Consider the following 18,465-nt stretch of genomic DNA (forward strand, 5'->3'; position numbering starts at 1 on the left):
TGTGTTTTCCAACTGTGTGGCTGAAAGAATATTATCCACTGAATCCATCCTGTAATGTGTTGGTGGAAGAGGCAACCCGTAGGGCTAGTGTGCTGTGTGTGTACATACATAGGTGTTTGTGTGTGGTGAACATCTTTAATGACACAGTTAAGCATACTGTTTGTTACATATTGTAAGCAATGTTTAAAACAAACCATTGGATTTCTCTCCTGTCTTTGTTCATTAGCAAAGAGGTGGCAAATCTTTTAAAGAAATGTTTAACTTTGTGGAATATATGGGAGTTACAGGAGTATTTTTTTGCAACTTCATGGTCCCTTGGTGTAGTTTTGTGTCACAGCCCTTGAATCCTATAGATAATCTTTGTCAACATCTCACCTGAGGCTGTTTAATTTCAGTGGATTTTTTGAGCTATGAAAATGGATCAGATTTAAGTCTTTATCTGCATGTCTGATTGTTACCAAAGCTAATTCTGAAATCAGCTTTAGGTTACATGGGTGTTAAATACAACCCAACCAAGTGTTTAACTCTACTGTGCAAAGGCTGTTTTCAAAAGGTGCAAGGCTGAGGCATCTAATCCATTATCAGAGGGGCAAATACTTATATCCTAGAAGTTCTTGGTGGTGTAAATTCCTCTGGAATAAAGCAGACATTTACCCAGAATGTTTGTTGTAGGGCAGCAATAGACAAATACTGTAAGAGCTGCTTTAACCACTATTTGTTGCTAGTCAGTAGTTTTCCAAATTATAGATCACCCCATCTAATGTGTTAATGCTAAGCATTCTTTTTGAAATGCAGTTCTCTCCCAAGGCTCTACATCAAATCCAGAAGCAGTTTACTAAAGGTAAAACTGATCAGTGCTTCATCATGTGTGTTAAATGTGTATGTGTGCTGGCACTTGGGGAAGAAGGGACAGGGGTGACAAACTGTTCAGTACCAGTTTTGTTCTTCTCATCCCTTTAGATCTGCCTAAGGTGTCAGTTTATTCAGGAAAAACCAACAGGGAGCATCTGCTTCATTTGGTTTTAATGATTTCTTTGGCTACTAAATGAAGGGAAGCTTCCAAGTGATTGTTCTCCCTAAAGGAAAGAAGTTGTACGAAGACCAACTTTCGACTTCCAAGCTGTGCAGCTGTTGCAGAAAATGGAGGCTTTTTTTTCCCCCTCTGGCTAATGAAGAGATTCTTGTAGGGAACCAAGGGGTCGCCCCAGTTTAATGTTGTAAGGCAAGTTCCATTTCAGTATCTCCTGATCTTATTTTCATCTCTGAAATTCACTGTATGGCCAAAGTCGCGATGGGGTTTTGCACAGTGTAACATACGTGCTGAAGCCCTACAGAAATGGTTTGTAAACAGAATGTGGGTTGGGAATATGTTCTTTCATTTCCCTGTGCCTGCTCTGATTGCTTTTGAGGAGCAAGCATTGAGCTGTTAAGCACTATTTTAACCCATTCATTTTCCTAGTAAGAAGAAGGGAATTGCTGTACCACAACAGCGAAGCAAGATGGTCAGTGGAGCCACAGGACCAAGAGATAACAGAAGGCAAGCAGATGCCCATATGTGCCAGGTATGTTTTTGACAAGCCCATGACAGGCTCACCTCCATGGGAGTCTGAGGCTCTGGGGAAATAAAGAAGGATCTGCTGTTTTATCTTTCCTGATAAGCCTGTTTATGTGGAGAGCCAGGATCAGGGGGTGACCTGTGGCCAGTGAAGTGCCACAGTGGGTGCAGTGATTAGCTTTGCCTACTTGCTAATTTGTTTGGTTCCTGGGTAATCTGGTCTGTGGATAGCCAGTAGCTTTCTGCCTGATGTTTCTTAACAGTTGTTCTCTCACAAATGAGATTGACAGGTCTTCTGCAAATGAGCTGGCGAGTTCCTTGTTATCACTGGGACTTCTCCCATCTCCTGAAATGCAGCTCTGTTCCTTGCAGCAGTGTACAGCAGTGGTTTTGGAAGGGGAAGCTCTTGCTTAGTCTTTCTGGTTAAAACCTTAGCTATGAGACAGCAGCTCAACTCATGCTCAGAACCAGGGTTTCTAAAGCACTTCCTTTGGAAGTGTGGCCAAAACTCTGTTTTACAATCAGCATGAGACTGAGGGAGTAGAGGGAGAGAGATGGCTTGTTGAAAGGCAGTCAGGAAAAGAACCCATCTCTCCTTTGATTATGTTCCCACTAGTCCCTGCTGCTCCCAGGGTTTCGGGAGGATTGGTGCATCCACAAATGAATTACAAATCATTAAGGGAGCCCACCAAAAAGCAACAACAAAGATATTCCCACCCAGGGAAGCAATTCTTCCTCCTGAGGAGAGCTGAGAAAAAATTCTCCCTCATTTAATTCCTGAAACTCTACTCGCTACGTGGCCATGACTGAGCTTCAGAGTGGGGTCAAGCCCATGTCTCTTTGGTAACACAGGGTCAGGCTAGTACAGGCATTTGTGTGAGCTGCAGCTCCAAACTGACAGTTAAGCAAAATATTCCGTTTTCTTTGCCAGCTGGAGCTAGCCCTTGTTTGCAGCTCCTTTGCTATTCAGCAGACCATAGATTTTTCTAGGAACACCAGCAGATGCTGATCACGAGGGGCTGCATGATAGAAAGTGGGAGAATGCTTGGGGGCTGAAGAGCACTCTTCTTGTGGCTCCCTGGGGAGTGCTGCTCCCTGCTACAGCAGATACAATCCTTTTTAGTCCATGACCCACTGTAGAAAATACAAGCTTTAACCGCTGTTCCCACAGGAACCATGCAGGAATGTTGGGTTCTTGTGGGCTTTTTTTTTTCCCCCAAGTTGTGAGATGGAGGATAAATATGTAAGTGCTTTTAAAATAAAGAGCTATATGAGGATTTGCTAATTCTTTTCACATGGGCCACCAAGGAGCCAATATGTGGTAAATCACATTCAGCTGCTTGCACTCTCCCTCCCCTGCCTGTGGCCTGTATTTGGACTGGTGCCCTAGAGATGAAATGCTGATGTTCGTGCCTTGAGCCATGAGATATTAGGTCTTTCTTCTTTCCCTGTCTTCCCACCTCCACAGAGAATGCCCACTTCACAACAGGGGAAGCTAATGGGAGCAATTTGTTCCAATGCTGAGCAATACACACTCAGTCCATGGATAAAGAGGTATCATGAGAGGCGAGGTATTGATTTTAGACAGTCAGACAGCTGCAGTTGTAGCACTAATGGTTGTTCTCTGTGTAGCACCTCTTAGCATGAGTATATATGTTGTAATAGATTGTTCTTGTGGTGTTTGGGGAACTTGAGCAATGCAGTGCCTGTGTGCTTCCTGACCTGCTGCACCAGGGCTAACTCTGCTCTCTAACTCGAACACAGCAGAGATATTTAGAAACAGTGCTGAAAATAACATTTACTGTTAGTAATGCTGAATATAGGGAAGAAGAGAAATGCTAAGAATAAACCATGGAAGGGGGAAAGTACTTATTTTTGAGCTAAAGCTTACCCTTGGGAATGGAGCCATATGTTGTGTCTTATACAGCAGCCCCCCTTTAAACATTTCAGCAACTAAGATTGAAAGGAGCAAAACAAGACTGAGGTGATTTAACAAGGAAAACGTATTGTGTTGTGCAAATGATCCAATGCTTTATGTTCCCCATAGTCCCTAGTTGACCATTGTAGGTTTTATGCAGCATTATGTAGCATTCATTCCCTTCTGACAGCTGGTTAAAGTCTGTTTTTTCATGTGACGTTTATTGCATGGAGAGAGATTTCAGGATATGCCTCCCTGACTACTTAGAAAATCCCAGCTCCCTGCAGATGATATCCAGGTCCTGGTCACTGCTGCTAGCAGCATGAAGACAAAGCAAAGTCAGTTCTGCACCCTGCCTTCCTTTCCTGTTCCCCATTACACCATATGGATTCCCTCAAAGTGTAATGTGTTCCACTGCTTTTAGACACTGTGCAGAAACCCAAGCCAGGAATGTTTTTCTGTCCAAATATAGTCAGGATGACAGTTCTCGCCTGGAGTCCAAACCAAATACCCGCACTTGAGAACCTGAGACCTCTAAAAGCCATCAGAACTCTGAAGTCACAGCAGCAGTTCTCTGCCCTTGTGTAAAAGCAGTGCCTTCAGGCCCTCATGGAGGGTATTGTCAGCTCTTGGAAAAGACAAGGATGAAATGAATTTAGGGTTCTGACTAACTACCTGCCCTTGGCACAGGGCAGCAGCGTCCTCCTGGGAGATGTCTGAAGCATCTGAGAGACGCTTAAATTCTGATAAGTGCTCTAGATTTGAGGCCACTGGTGGCTGCATCTGAGAGTCCTTTAAGCTCAAGTATCTCTTGGGAAAGCCATGAGATCCTTAACCCAGGGCAGAGGAAAGGGGTGAAGTGTCAACAGATGTGCACTCTGGTCCTAGTAATCCTTAAACTATCTATGGAAAAGAGCTGTGCTTGAAACTTAACAACCACGGTATTCATGAACTAGGTGTAATCCTGAAATTCTGCTTTTTATCAGCAGCACGTCGCTGAGGATTCTGGCCAGAGCTTGTACACCAAGGAATCCACATGCACAGAGACTTTATCAGAAGCATTGTTACTGTGCACAGCATCGAGTTCATGTGTCTCCCTTAGCTCCCCAAGTTGCATCTGTAAGTTCTGAATACCTCAGCATAAGAGCTTTCCTCATCTGACTCTCATTGCCACGATAACTGAGGTTTATCTTGGCCTTACTGCTGAGCTGGTTTCTGAGCAAATACTTGGCTTCAGTTTTTAAAGTTCTAGAGGCATTCAGCAGCCAGGGGTTTGGTGAAGTTGGATGCAGAGGCGCTGAATTTCTATGTGGATGGGCACAGTGCATTCCCAGTTTATGGGGGGAAAGCAAACTATGTGCTTTCCAAGAAACCCAGCACTCTGATCCATCAAGGTCTAACCTGCTTCCTCTGCTTGATACCTTGATTGGAAAGCAGCATCCTAAATGTGTCACAGAGGCTATGAATCATTTCTAAGCTAAAGATTCCCATTCACCCACCACATGTGGCACCAGAAGGTAAATAGATGATGTACAGCATTGTCCTTTTCACCATTCAGACTACTTCAGTAACTCATGGGAAAGAGCTTGGTGTGCTCACCTTTAGCAGATGCACTCATGAGAGATTGACAAACTTGTTCGGGGGACTTGAGACATGGGTAAGTTTAGGATTGGTGGTGTTACCAATTTCTCAACAAAACGTTGCAAGCTTGGTTATGTACTAGGGGAAACAAATCAAATTAACCCATTTTCCATTGTTAACAGTGCAGGAATTTTCTGAAACCTCCCAGATGCTTCAGATACCCCCTAGGAATGTTTTACAGTGGCTGGCAACAGAGCTACTTCTTCCCTGCCACTTGCTTGTGAAACCAGGAGATTGCACAGTTCCTTTTCCTCTGCCTGAATGCTCAGCTGAGAGCAGCCCCCCCTCAGGAGCACCAAGCATCCAGACAGAAAAATGATGCTGTTTCTGAAAACCTGACAAGTGCTGAGTAAGCTTTGTAAGAAGTCCTGAACTGAGGGAATCTCTCTCATTATTCAGTTTAAAGCCATTCCCCTTTGTCACTACATGCCCTTGTACCAAGTCCCTGTCCAGTTTTCTTGTCGGCCCCTTTAGGTATCGGGGGCTGTTAAGAAGGTCTCCCTGGAGCCGCCTTTTCTCCAGGCTGAACAAGTACAACTCTCTGAGCCTGTAAACCTCATGGAAGCTGGAGCTGATGTTTACTTTTATCTGAGTTTGTAAACTCCCTGAGCAGAATGTCCTAAGCAGAGAAGCCCTCCCTGCTCCCTCACAGCATCTCATTTTTCATTTCCCTCCAGAAGACAGCCCTTGACTAATGACAGCTCTTCTAGCGTTAAGCATCCCTAATGCAACATTCCAGGGGTGTGATGCTGGCTTCTGGATTCCTTTTTCTACCCCCTCCCCCAATTCTTTTCATTACATAAAGCTGGTAACTGCACATTTGTCCTCTGTTGATTACAGTCAGTTAAAAGAGTTCACATCCATCCCAGCTTGTTTCACTTTGCTGCTTCTCCTCCGCCAGCCCAACTTTCAGCTGCAGTAACATGATTCCACTTGGCAGAGGCTGAGAGAATCTTTGGCACATTGGAAAGAAGCTTAATGTAAAGGCTACTCTCTTCTTTCTTAATTTTTTTTAAAGCTTATTGAAACTCCAGTGCTTCTGCACAGCTTTGACAGTCACTGCAGGGCTGCTCACAAACGCTCCAAATGCAAGAGGATTACCAATGCATTCTGTGAAGAGAATGTCTTAGTATCTGTCACATCTCCCTCTAAGAAGCATTCAGGAAATACATGGATCAAGTAGAAGAGCTTTCTGCAAACAGAAGGAAGAGCTTCCTCTTGGTTGACAAGAAAAAGAGTAATGGCTGTAGAACCATGGTGGGATTTTTATGCATATTCCCAGTGGTGGCTTTGCTGGCTACTGTTGGAGATCCAGCTGGAGCTGCACTTCAGGAAAGTCAGGTAGGAGAAAGGATCTGATTCTCAAATGCTTGAAAGGGGAGTGGGGATATCAAACATATGTGCATGTGTATTCTTTTAGAAGATGAATACATTCAGGAAGCAGTCTAAACACTATATAAATAGCTCTAAAGGCAACAGAATCTGTTTGTGGCTGTTTGAGTCCCTTTTGCAAAGGATCCTAAAAGCTAATTATGCATCTAAACAGAACCAGGTCATTAGAAGTGTGTGTGCAAGTTGCAGGCAGCCAAACAGTGAATGCACAAAAGATTTGAGATATTTTTCCTCAGAGCTCTGGCTATTCTTCCGAGTACCTCTGCTTCCCCAGCCTGGTGTGATGTGGCATGCATGTATTCCGATGTCTGCAGCAGCAGTTCCTAGGAACTCCAGAGGCAGGACTCATGCTGTAAGATCTAAACTGGGAGTTAACACTGAACCTACAGAGACCATTAACTGATACTAACTTTCTGTCAAGGTCCATCTTTAGCAAGATATTGCAGGACAGACTGGTTGGGATTCAGGAGGAGCTGTGGTAGGGCTCTGGGACTCTCAGAAGCTGATCTTAACTTCTGCTTTTAGCTTAATTTTACCTTAAATTAAAAAAAACCTAAGCCCAGTCTTTAGGTGCTCACATCCTCTCCTGCTGTTGGTGTCTGTGAAGATCCTGGCAACAGCACCCCTGGTTTGCATTGTATGCTCAGGACTCATACTAACTGGTGCTAAGTCAGTTACGTTACTGCTTAGTTTGAGTGGAACTGCATGACTTGGGGAGGAGAAGAGAATGAATTGCATTCATCACAACTCCGTGAAGTAAATTATTGGAGGTCTGACTGCACAGGGTGAATAGTGTAGAGCAGGGATGTTGGCCAGTGTCTGCCTTTATATATGTTGGCGTTTATTGCAGTGGTTGAGTACCTTCTAAGCTTTGTGAATGTTTGAGACCTTAACCCACAGTCACATGAGTTTCCAGCTCAGAGCAGCTGACCTCTTCTCCAGTATTGCCATAATCTTGGTTCTTTGGCATCCAGGCAGATCCTTTTGATCCAAATTACACTGAAATTTTTAACCAGGTCATCCCATTTCTGTGCGAATCCTCCGTCTGAGCTGTAGCATGTGTGGTTCTCCCCTCCTTCCCAATTCAGTTTGCAAGACTTCCTTAATTAAAAGCATCCTTTTGCACCAGTGGGAGGTAGAACAAAGGCTAGAGAACAACAGAATGTTTGAGCAAGGGAACTCAACCGTCTTGTTCCAGTGACCGGGTCAGATACAGGTTGCAGTGATTGCTCTTGGCCCTGAGTCACCCTTACTTTGGTCTGTATTTGAGGGACACATGACTTTCTCTCCTGCACTTTTTCAGCACTTACAGCCTCAGGGTTTTAAGGTCAATGGCTTCTCTTACAGCTCCAGTAGATCACTGAGACACAGACTAGCTGATCCTTCACCACCTTGCCTGTGCTGCACAATTTTCCTTTCATATCAAGGCAAAATGATATTCATAGAGTAGAATCAGAGGTAAAAAGCCACTGGAGTGGAGGGAAAGAGGCAGCAGCCAGTTTATCTTCATGTATGTGTGCCTTGGTGAAGAAGGGGCCAGGCCTTGAGCTAAGCAAACCTACAAGTATGTGTTCCTCAGCCAGATCCCTTAATACAGCAAAGTGGTAAAAGGGAAAAGTGATCCTGTGTGTTCTTTCAAGAGCAAATTGGCATCTGAAGGCTCCCATAAGTGTGATCTAATACCCTGCCAAAAGCTTGCAACTTAGAAGTCAAGGGATTAAGTAACATCTCTGTTTCATAGGTGATGCTCTATGGTGTTTGCATTCCTCATGTTCCAGGGCTCTGCTGACTTCACGTTGTGAGTCAGAATCACAGCTTGAGCTGGAAGAAAAACTAAGACTGTCCTAGAAAAGAAAGACACTGAGATGAGAACAAGGTAGAAACTAGTGCAGCTCACAGATGGGAGCAAAGGAGCCTGGTGGCCTGTTAGAGTCCCTCAGGCTGTTGCCAGTGATGACTAGCTGTAGTCACAGAGGTGCTGGTGATTTGAGCAGTACCTGGCAGCTGCTGCTTTGGGCTCCTTGTCTTTTCTTGCCATTGGCTTGCTGTGAGGCCAGCGAGATGCTGTTTTGACTCTCAGAGCCTCAGCTCTTCCATGAGTAACACAAAGACAGCTCTTGCTTTCTGTAGAATGTGCTGTGAGGCTGAACAAACACGTACTGGTGCAGCTTTTGTAATGTTGCCACTGTACCTATCAGTAAGTGTCTTGGTGCCTCTGGAGCAAAGATGACTTGGAGATGCTCAGTGTCTTAGACCTGAAGAGGGGAGGCAGAGCAGGTAGGTTTCCAGAGAACAATGTTGGGTCCCATTCTTTTACCTCCATTACTCAGGGCAAAAAGGCTTTTATAGTTTGAGTTGGACGTGTCATGAAATTTGATGTCTTTTACTGTATGATGGTTTTAAATGCACTCCAGGGTTTCCAGGTTTCCTATTTACTTTGAAAGCATTTCAGATCCCCAGTGTAGCTCTATGAAGAGCTCTCTGCACAAAGAGTTGCCTGTTTTCCTCATTTATCCAGTATTTCATTTTTTCCTGTGGTGAAGCTGGAGAGCAATAGCAAAGTGAAGAGGAAATGAAAACTTTCCAGGAAGAGCTGCAGCACTGGCTGTGGCCAGAAACCTACTGAGGCCTCGTTTCTGTCTGTCTCTCCTGCCTTGGTTTTGTTCAGCGCACTTGGAACAGGCACACTTTGCACAGCACTACCAGCTGCTGCACTGGTCTTGTCCCCTGGACACCCTTAAGGGAGTACCAGTTCTCCCCAGCCTCCACATGCCCCATACCTGGTAGTTTCTCTTTTAAACTGCTCAGTCCTCCTGTTTTGTCTTTTAAGGAAGATGCCATATCACCTGGGCTTCATGGAGTGAGCGCCTCTGCTTCGTACAGTGCAGCTTTCCCTCCTCGGCCTCCAGCACGGAGAAAACGATACACGATCACCCCAGGACACTTGAAATGGGACCACTTCAACTTGACATATAAGTATGGATTTGTATTAGCACTAAGAGATAGCACTAAGCAATGCCGGGGTCTTGAGTTCTCCTGCCATGGGTGTAAATATTAACCAGACGAGTACTGCTAATCCATTTGCTAGTGAATGGGTTGTTGCTAAAGCCACTCTCAAGTAGGAATAATTTCAAATGCTACACGTCTTACTCCAGCTGTGGAACACATGAAGCATTGTCACTATGCTAGAAGCTAGAATCGTTCTATGATTCTATGCTGCAGCGCTGATCAGGACATGTTGACCTTCCTGTGGACAGCAGGGGTTAGTTTTGCCTCTTAAGACAAAGAACAAGTGGTTGGCGTGAACCCAACTCCTTCACAACGAGCAGAGAATATATCTCCCTTTACACTCATCCCATCTGAATTGTCCAGGTTTACACTCATTAACAGCCTGGCTTGATACAAAACCTTCTGCTCCCTTTAGGATGTGCTGGGCCGAAGGGAGAACATAAAGAGCATAGCTAAAACACAACCAGAGGGGATAGCAGAATATACACAGCTTTTCCCAATTGCTACACTTCAGGCAGTTTCCTGAATGCAGATCTTCACTGGGGACAAGGTAAGTTTCTAGGAGCCATCTGTATGTTTCCATGGTACAAACAGGGGTTCTGCCACCCTGCACCAGTAGTATTCTTACGATTCAGCTGCAGCTATACCTGTGGCCTAAGCAAAACCTCTCTCGAGTCTTTCTCCCAATTTTTCTCAAAGAAAGTAACTTATTTCACTGCCAGACCTTTGATATTCTGCCTGAGTGTGTTAACAATTCAGTGTGTGCACATACATGGCACTCATTGTAGCCTGAGTGTTACGAACAGGAGTTCCCTGCTGCTGACATGCAGTTGTTTCCTCTTCTAGCAGCACTGCACAACAGACTGGAGATGGTAGGATAGTTTTCCAGAAGAATCTAATCTAAAATGATGATCTTGAGGAGGGCCAAAAGCTGTAGGCCAGAGCATGTGATATGAAAGAGTATCACTAATATATTAGTCCTTGTGGGGGGTTATTAAATCCTCTTAGTATTGAGTTCAAGATATTTCTGTTTTGAACCTATTAGAGCGAATATAAAGGCTTGGTTGTCCGATTGCCTTGAGAGCCTTCTGTTGATGTTTGAAAAGAGCACTTCCCTGAAGCTGTTGTGTGTCCCTACAGAATCCTGTCCTTCCCAAGAAACCTCATAAACGCCAGGGACACACGCAGGGGACTGGCGGCTGCTTTCCGCATGTGGAGTGAAGTTTCACCCTTCAGCTTCAGAGAAGTGCCACGCCACGTGGAGAGCGACTTGAAAATAGGTAAGGCTGGGTGGGGACACTGTGTTAACTCCATCAGGGATTGTAGGGTTTCAGTACATAAACCAGAAGTTTGGAGGCGGGAGATGGTCTGTCTTTGCTGTGTGGATTCAGCAGGGCCTCTTGGATAAGGTTTGGGGCATCATTTGCCCTCAGTCAGGTAGAGCAGCTGCTTTCAGTTGCTCTGAGTAAATGTTAGTATCAGAATTAACACTTTTCTGCAGTCAGGAAGCTGTAGGTGTTTGACAAGCATTAAAAATTCTCAGAATCTGCCACTGGGACAGGTTTATCTCTATCCCACAGGTGAGGAAACTGAGTACTGAAAGGTGAATGACGTATGCAGGGTTGCACAGAGCCAAAGAACAGGTGATGGATTCCAGCTTCTTTATGGCTTCAGTCTCCCTTTTGTTGGTCTTATTGAAGCACCATTTTTTTCTGTTACAGAATCCCAGCCTGGTTTGGGTTCAAGGGGACTTTAAAGCCCATCCAGTTCCAACCCCCTGCCATGGGCAGGGACCCCTTCCACTGGAGCAGCTTGCTCCAAGCCCCTGTGTCCAGCCTGGCCTTGAACACTGCCAGGGATGGGGCAGCCACAGCTTCTCTGGACACCCTGTGCCAGCACCTCAGCACCCTCACAGGGAAGAATTTTTAGCTAACACCTAATTTAGATCTAATCTAAACCCTTCCTTCTGCCCCTGTGTTGCTATCCAGTAGTTACTTCCAAGTTTCTCTGGCCTAGGAAAAGGTTAGTGCTGAGGTATTATCTGCTCAGTCTCAACCCCAGATGTAAATTCTTGCTGGATTTATGGTCTGTGTGAAATGATGATTTCCTGTGCAGATGGCAGCAGCACTAACAGAACCAGCACATCTACTGTTGTTTTGCAACGCACTCTTCACTCTCATGTTGTGTGATGCTCCTCAGACATGTGATTTGCCTTCGCAGGGGCCTGTCCTGTTGCCACGTGTGAGTCCAGGTGGCCAAATCCCAGGGGATGCATGGTACACTGTGATGCTATCACAATGCTAGCAAAAAGATGGGAAGCAGCTATGGCTCTATGGCTATCTATTTATCTACATGTAAAAGGGGAACGGTTCCACCCTGGGGTTGTCATCTTGCTGTCCAACTCCTCTTCAAATGAAAAATAATTCCAAGTGATGTTGCAAAAAAGAGCTCAATGTTCCTTTTGGAAAAGTAGACTCATTTGTGACCACTGGAAAGCTACGTCTGGGGTCTCACAGGACTGAGTACGGTTTGCATCACATAGCAATGACAACGGCTTGCATTTATTTTTCCCTTTGTGGCTCCGTAGGTTGGAAAACGTACAGGATATCAGCTTGGGATTTTTAGTAAACCACAGGTTTACAGATGTTGTATCCTGCCGGGCTTACCCTGCTAAATACACTAAATCATCATCTTTCACAGGCTTCTACTCTATCAACCACACGGACTGTCTGGAGTCTCTCATTCACCACTGCTTTGATGGCACAACGGGGGAGCTTGCCCATGCCTTCTTCCCACCCAACGGGGAAATCCACTTTGATGATCATGAATACTGGATATTGGGGAACACCCGCTTCAGCTGGAAAAAAGGTAACACATGTCTTGGAGCACATAATGAATGCCTATAGGATTTAGATGAGTTCTTGTTCCGGGCTTTACCTGATCTGGGAAAGACACAGCAGAAAGGGTTGTGATTTTCTGAGTTTTGGAAGTTGTCTCTGTGATTGAACTCCTGTAGGGGTCCATGTCTGGTGGCAGTGCTGTTTCTGAGTAGTGTAGGGGACTCAATAATCATGACATCTGGCTTCTGCTCAGGCAGGCCCATCTCTGAGAAAGCACCGTGTTCTATTACTTCAGCTGGCTGGCGTGGCTGTTGCATTGCAGCTCTCCTGGCTCTATAGACATCTTGGAGTCTGTGTCACAGCTTGGTGGGTTATTTTCTTCTTGATTATTTTTTTAAGCAATATCAAAACTAACTCTAAATGAAAAGCAGATGGTCCTGGCTAACTAGCAAATGAAGTTCATACTGTACAGCCAACTCAGTACCTTGTTTGAAAGGAAGATATTCTGCTTTTCAACAGAGAGGAGATTTTAGGTGGCATAGAGGGACTTCTGTCCTTCTTTTCCAGGTAAGATCTAGGGACAAAGACCTAGGAGATGATTTTTTAAAGCAGAAAATGTCAGTGTCTGTTAAGAAAAGAACTGATTAGATCACATATTATAAGTACTCAGCTTTGAAACTATGTCCTTCTCCATCAGACTCCCGAAGTCTGCTCATTGTATCAAGTGGCAATCGGTGTTTGTCAGGGGTAATAAAAATCGGGGAGCTTGCCTGGTAACAAACCCGTGCCTTGAAGTTACAGTTATCAGGGGACAGTGTGTTTCCCTAGGCTGTGTTGCTCCGCCAGCAGCTGCTTGAAACAAGCACAGATCCCTGCAAAACGTCATTCTCAGGCAAGTTTTACTAGGGTTATAAAATAAATCAGAATCCTCTCTCTTGTGGCAGTGTAACTCCATTCATTTTACATAGAGATGGTCATGCAGTTGATTCACTTGCAATTCGGTCACCTCTGTGAAACACTAACACTGCTCCTGACTTCAGAAGGCCAGTGTGAGACCTTGCTACTTGTTTACAATGACTGATTCTCTTTCCAAACTGAATTAGGCACGTTCATTGGCATAAAGGAGGATGGGAACAAAGCAGAACAAAATCATTGCTCTTCTAAGTCACGTCAAAGAGATTTAGCAGAAGTATTTAAGAGCCCTAAAAAAAATCCAGCCACGAGGGATTCCTATTTAATGCACTGATAATTTACATGTGCAAGCTGCCCCTTCCAGATGATTTCTTTCCATAAGCAGTCCGATTTAACATCGGAATCATGTGAGATTCTCATGGCCTGTAATTGTGCAAGATACCAAGATGTCAGCAATAGCACCTCTTGTGAGTCATCCTTCAGTTAAGAGCCCTCTCTGCTGGAAACAGGCTTCAAGCTGCTACTGCGAAACTCGAGTTTGACCCACAAGCTATGGGGCATACAGAGGTCAATTGAAGGCTCCTTCAGACTGGAATATTCCAGCTAAGAATCTCATTCCCTAACAGCAAAGTTAGCAGAAAGCTGACAAGAGTTTAGTGTTACACAGGCCACTTGCTTTCGTATCAGACATTGATCATCCAGAGCAGTTTTCCTGTAGTCTGGCAGTGTTGCTTTTTGTCCTGCTGTTTGAAATGAGAAGCATGTGGAAGTAATTGGCTCCTCTGCTTGCACCCAAACAGCTACAGAGATGATGAAACTTGGGTGACCTTTGATAAGACTTTATGGTTCTAGTCTAAAATACTTCCTCTGGTCCTACAGCAGGACTGGCAAATGTACTTCAGCACGCACCGACAGCTGGTTTGCCATGTCTCTTCCAGGTGTTTGGCTTACAGATCTGGTGCATGTAGCAGCACATGAAATAGGACATGCCTTGGGTCTCATGCACTCCCTGAACCCCAATGCCCTCATGCACATCAACGCCACGCTGACTGGGAAAAAGTCCATCTCTCAGGATGAAGTTTGGGGAATTCACAGGCTTTACGGTAAGCAAAGCAGGGTTCTGCTCTAGGCTGTGCTGTGTAAAGGTTTGTCTGATATCAGCTGCATCCTGTGGAGCTCTCATGTTGTTAGACCCTCAGCATTTGGCAGGACTAGGCCTTAAGCCAGCGAGCAGGAGCAATCCTAGTTCTTTTTATGCAAAGCTAAAAGGAGGTGTAGTGCTTGTTTCCAGCACTGCTCACTCCAAATGTGATGGACAGGAAGTTTCAGTCCACTCTGTGTTCTCTTTTGGTTGGACTTCTTAGTTTTATCATCTTGTATTAATAAATCTATCTGTAACCAACCAGGCTGTGGCCAAGCTTCTCTCAAGCTCTGACATATTTGCCTGTTACTCTTCAAACATTAGCTGGTGTAGGATGTAGAAATGGATACTCTTGAACCACTGATGCTACTACTTAATATTGAGACTGTTATGCATACCATAATGGCACCCTGCTTTATCTAGTTATTGTATTCATATTATTGTACTCTTGGTTTCGATGCTTTCCTGTCCCAGCTCTACCATTTACCTTGAACAATCTGATTTAGGTGAAATGTCTGTTTGCTTCTCAGAAGGAAGAGTCTACCCTAGTCTCTCCAATGCCTTGTCTCCTCCTCTTTCAGGATGTAAAGACAGATTATTTATGTGCCCATCGTGGGCACAAAAAGGATTCTGTGAGAAGCGCAGGAAGCTGATGAAAAAGCACTGTCCATCTACTTGTGACTTCTGCTATGGTATGGCACTTGTCTTCTGCTCTTCTTGGTGGGGCTTGCACAAAGGGAGGACGTAGAAGTTAAGTGGTGTCTGCTGCAGGGATGGGCAGGATCTTAATTCCACATGGGCTCAGAGCGCATCTGGGCAATTCAGCTTCAGATAATACCTACACACCTTAAGAAGATGGATCATGTAACTAGTACTGCTTTCTCCAGGACAGAGGTATTACTTTAGACCAGACTAATACTAAAGATGCAGTCATATAATTACAAGCCATATATTCTAGAGAGCTGTTCATACACTGAATGTACACGCTTCCATGGGCAAGTTGATTTTTATCTACCTCTGTCACTTTACATGCCCCACAACTGTTACCTTTGCACATGAATATGTTACATGTCTGCCCAAGAACTGCTCAGTAGGAATTATATATATAAATATATATATTTATAAATTGATACTTTTATGGTGCCTTAGGTAATAACATAACTCTGTGAGTGTTTTGGAATGCCAGGAGCTCAGCCAGGAGATATGCTGACTTCTACCATTTCTTTCTCTCATCTCTGATGGACAGAATTCCCATTTCCAACAGTCCCCCCAACTCTGCCCCCACCAAGGACAAAAACCAAGACTGTTTCTGAAGGCAGGAACGTCACTTTCCGCTGTGGACAGAAGATCATTCATAAGAAAGGCAAAGTTTAGTAAGTGCTCTGTCATTTCCTCTAGTCCTTTAGGAAGCTTTACAGTTTACATACCAAAAATGAGGAGGAAGGATAGCAAAACCATGTAAATAAGAGCAGAGTTTATCTTCTAGAGCATGTCACTGTCCCATCTGATACTAGAGTAGAGAGGCTCACTGTGAGAAGGGAGCTTACAGATACCATCCCAACATTGCAAAGCATCAAGTCTGAAAGCAGAGCTGGGTTGAAAAAGGATAAAATCCAATTTACCTGTAGCACAAAGGTAATACTTAAAATCAGTTCAAATTCCCTGGCCTGTATTTTGGAAGAGTTACATTTACCCTTTCAGTTAATAGTTTGTTAGCTGTTACTGACGAACAACTGTGTTATTTCTGGATGTATCTAAAATTGAGAGTCCATGGGTTACTTTAGCCTGAGGACCCAAATTCCCATTAAGGTTCAGTAAGATTCAAGCTCCTGAATTACTCAGTTTAGTGCCCTGTTGTAACTTGACCTTGTTTTGTCCCATCTTTGCTGTACACTTACTTATCCAGCAAAACATACTAGAAGAACCACTCCCACATATTAACTGGTAGAATGCATTCTGGAGTTTAATTTAATTTCTATTCTTTTCCTTACAACAGCTGGTATAAAGATAAGGAGCTTCTGGAATACTCATATCCAGGTTACTTATCCTTAAATGAAGATCACATGAGCATCATTGCAAATGCAATTAATGAAGGAACTTACACTTGTATAGTAAAGAAAAAAGAAAGAATCTTGACTACTTATTCCTGGAGGATCAGACTGAAGCATTAACAGAGGCCTGAGAGCTTCCCTTCTGCTTGTTCTGTTTCAAATTCAGAGCGTTCCTTTGGCATTTTATATTTAATCTCCAGTTGTGCAATTGAAATTCTACATCAGCTGCTTCCACACCTTGGGCAAAAGGGACTCAGACTTGATCACTGGAATGTAAAACTTTTCCAAATTACTTTTCATGATAAAGGATTTATCAAGTATGTGCTGTACAGAGAATTAAAAGAGTTGGTTTTTATGAAGTGTCAGGTTTTGCAGTTGAAGTGTGGAACTCCACAGACTGCTGGAAAACAGGAATGTCACTTCATCAAAGGAACGGATGGATGGATTGCTAGCCCAGCTGCTGCAATGGAGGCAGAGGTATTGTGGAAGGAAAACAACCAGTTACACTCTCTAAGTGTTTTGCTGACCTTTGTTTTTTAGATCCTGGTACATGACAATAGCAGAACTTGGGAAAAGTATAAGATCCAATATTACCTTTTCTTTTATTTGTCACCAAACCCTTTCTAATGATGCCATTCCACATATTGACATGCTTAGTTCCAGTATCCACAGAACACCTTTCCTGTCCTCCACCCGCTTTCCTGTGGTTTGTATTTATTACTCATGTAATCTCATCCCTGAGGCTGTTTACCTCTGTCAGCAGCTCCAACATATCCTTCAGGTGTCTGATCAATAAGCCTCTTGCCACTTTCAACAGAGATGTGGTAATTTCCATAAGTAATTTCCATCACTATCCTCCCCCAGTCACCAAACCATGGACTAAATGTGCCACATCCAACAGGAAAATCTTGTTAGTATTGGCTGGCAACACCCAGTGCACTCCAATGTCCACAGTGGTGGAGCATTCCCTCACAGTAAGGAATCCCTGACAGTCATGACATTTAGCAGGATTAAAGCACCTGCATTGCTCTTTCCTTAGGTTCAGCCTTTTCCCTGACTGCAGCAATGCCAAGGAAGCTGGGAAGGAAATAAATAACCTGACAGAGTGCAAGAAAGATGCACAGCCTGAAACACAAAATATACACACTCTTAGCACAGCCATGGGTTCTCTTTTCCTGTACTCTGGGCGATGTTGTAATAACACCCTGCTTCATAGTAGGTGTTACTGATCTCCACCTAGGAGGAAACCTTGCTAAAATCATGCACATTTCAGTTAACAGACCAGTAATAAACTGGTTTTCCTTCCATACCAGACAACCAGTTGGGCCTAAAGAAAAAACAGTTCTGCATTCCTCCACAGAAAAACCCCAAACCAAACAAACCCAACTAGTTCCAAAATTTACCACAGTTTTAGTACATCCAAATTCCAGTTCCGAGGCCTTTACCCAGGAAAAACCTCTTAAATTATAAACATTCTATCAGTTTCAGTACATTTTAAGTTAATCCTTTTATTGGACTGGTGCCTAGCTCTGACTGCACAAATACCTCAGTATTTTCCAAATCTTCCTGTTCCCAGAAAAGACCAGCAGCATTGTAAATCAGAGACTCAAAAGGATGTGATACTCCACCGTGATTCCTCAGGAGAAAGGACTGGAATATGGCATTATACAGTCAGGAAAGCTGAGCTCTTCTTTCTATGAAAAAGGGGTGTATTTAAAAGAACTTCCTATAGAAAATAAAGTTTCAAAGTCTCCATATTAAATCTTTTTGATTTACAAACCAATAGCATATTCCTTTTGCACCAGCACCACTGTAAATACATAGATACAGCACAACAAACCACAGTCAGCTCAGCAGAGCACCCAAAAATACGGCCAGGGAGGAGTATCAAAAGCCTAACAGGAAAGAGACCTCAGGACTGGAATGGAGTTTTTGTCCTGAACTATATTCAGACACCTCCAATTTACTAACACCAAACACAGTACGAAAGGGTTGTTTGCCCAGGC

The 18,465-nt window shown here is 43.9% G+C and overlaps 1 protein-coding gene across 2 annotated transcripts; it reads left to right on the forward strand.

Annotated features, from left to right (window-relative positions):
- Positions 1-70: 70 nt before the first annotated feature.
- On the forward strand, positions 71-18,438 carry MMP23B (matrix metallopeptidase 23B). Of its 2 annotated transcripts, none has more exons than XM_061450289.1 (9): positions 71-1,562; positions 4,463-6,455; positions 9,337-9,482; positions 10,656-10,795; positions 12,216-12,383; positions 14,206-14,370; positions 14,990-15,100; positions 15,655-15,781; positions 16,405-18,438. In XM_061450289.1, the coding sequence occupies exons 2-9, from the start codon at positions 6,285-6,287 to the stop codon at positions 16,577-16,579; spliced, it is 1,203 nt and encodes a 400-aa protein (XP_061306273.1). In that variant the 5' UTR covers positions 71-1,562; positions 4,463-6,284; the 3' UTR covers positions 16,580-18,438. The 2 variants fall into 2 exon arrangements, with proteins under 2 accessions (XP_061306273.1, XP_061306274.1); XM_061450290.1 differs by having other exon boundaries at positions 9,341-9,482.
- Positions 18,439-18,465: the final 27 nt, after the last annotated feature.

Source organism: Pezoporus flaviventris, unplaced genomic scaffold (genome assembly GCF_033815535.1).
Source record: "Pezoporus flaviventris isolate CSIRO_AGI_PZ_B2104156 unplaced genomic scaffold, CSIRO_AGI_Pfla_v1 ptg000009l, whole genome shotgun sequence".
Lineage (NCBI taxonomy): Eukaryota > Metazoa > Chordata > Aves > Psittaciformes > Psittacidae > Pezoporus > Pezoporus flaviventris.

Bases quoted from the DNA above. Each gene is read 5' to 3' on its own strand.
- MMP23B (XM_061450289.1), top strand. From the start codon at position 6,285: ATGGATCAAGTAGAAGAGCTTTCTGCAAACAGAAGGAAGAGCTTCCTC. The intron at 14,371-14,989 runs GTAAGCAAAGCA...CTCCTCTTTCAG, and splicing joins GGGAATTCACAGGCTTTACG to GATGTAAAGACAGATTATTT. The intron at 15,101-15,654 runs GTATGGCACTTG...TCTGATGGACAG, and splicing joins TACTTGTGACTTCTGCTATG to AATTCCCATTTCCAACAGTC.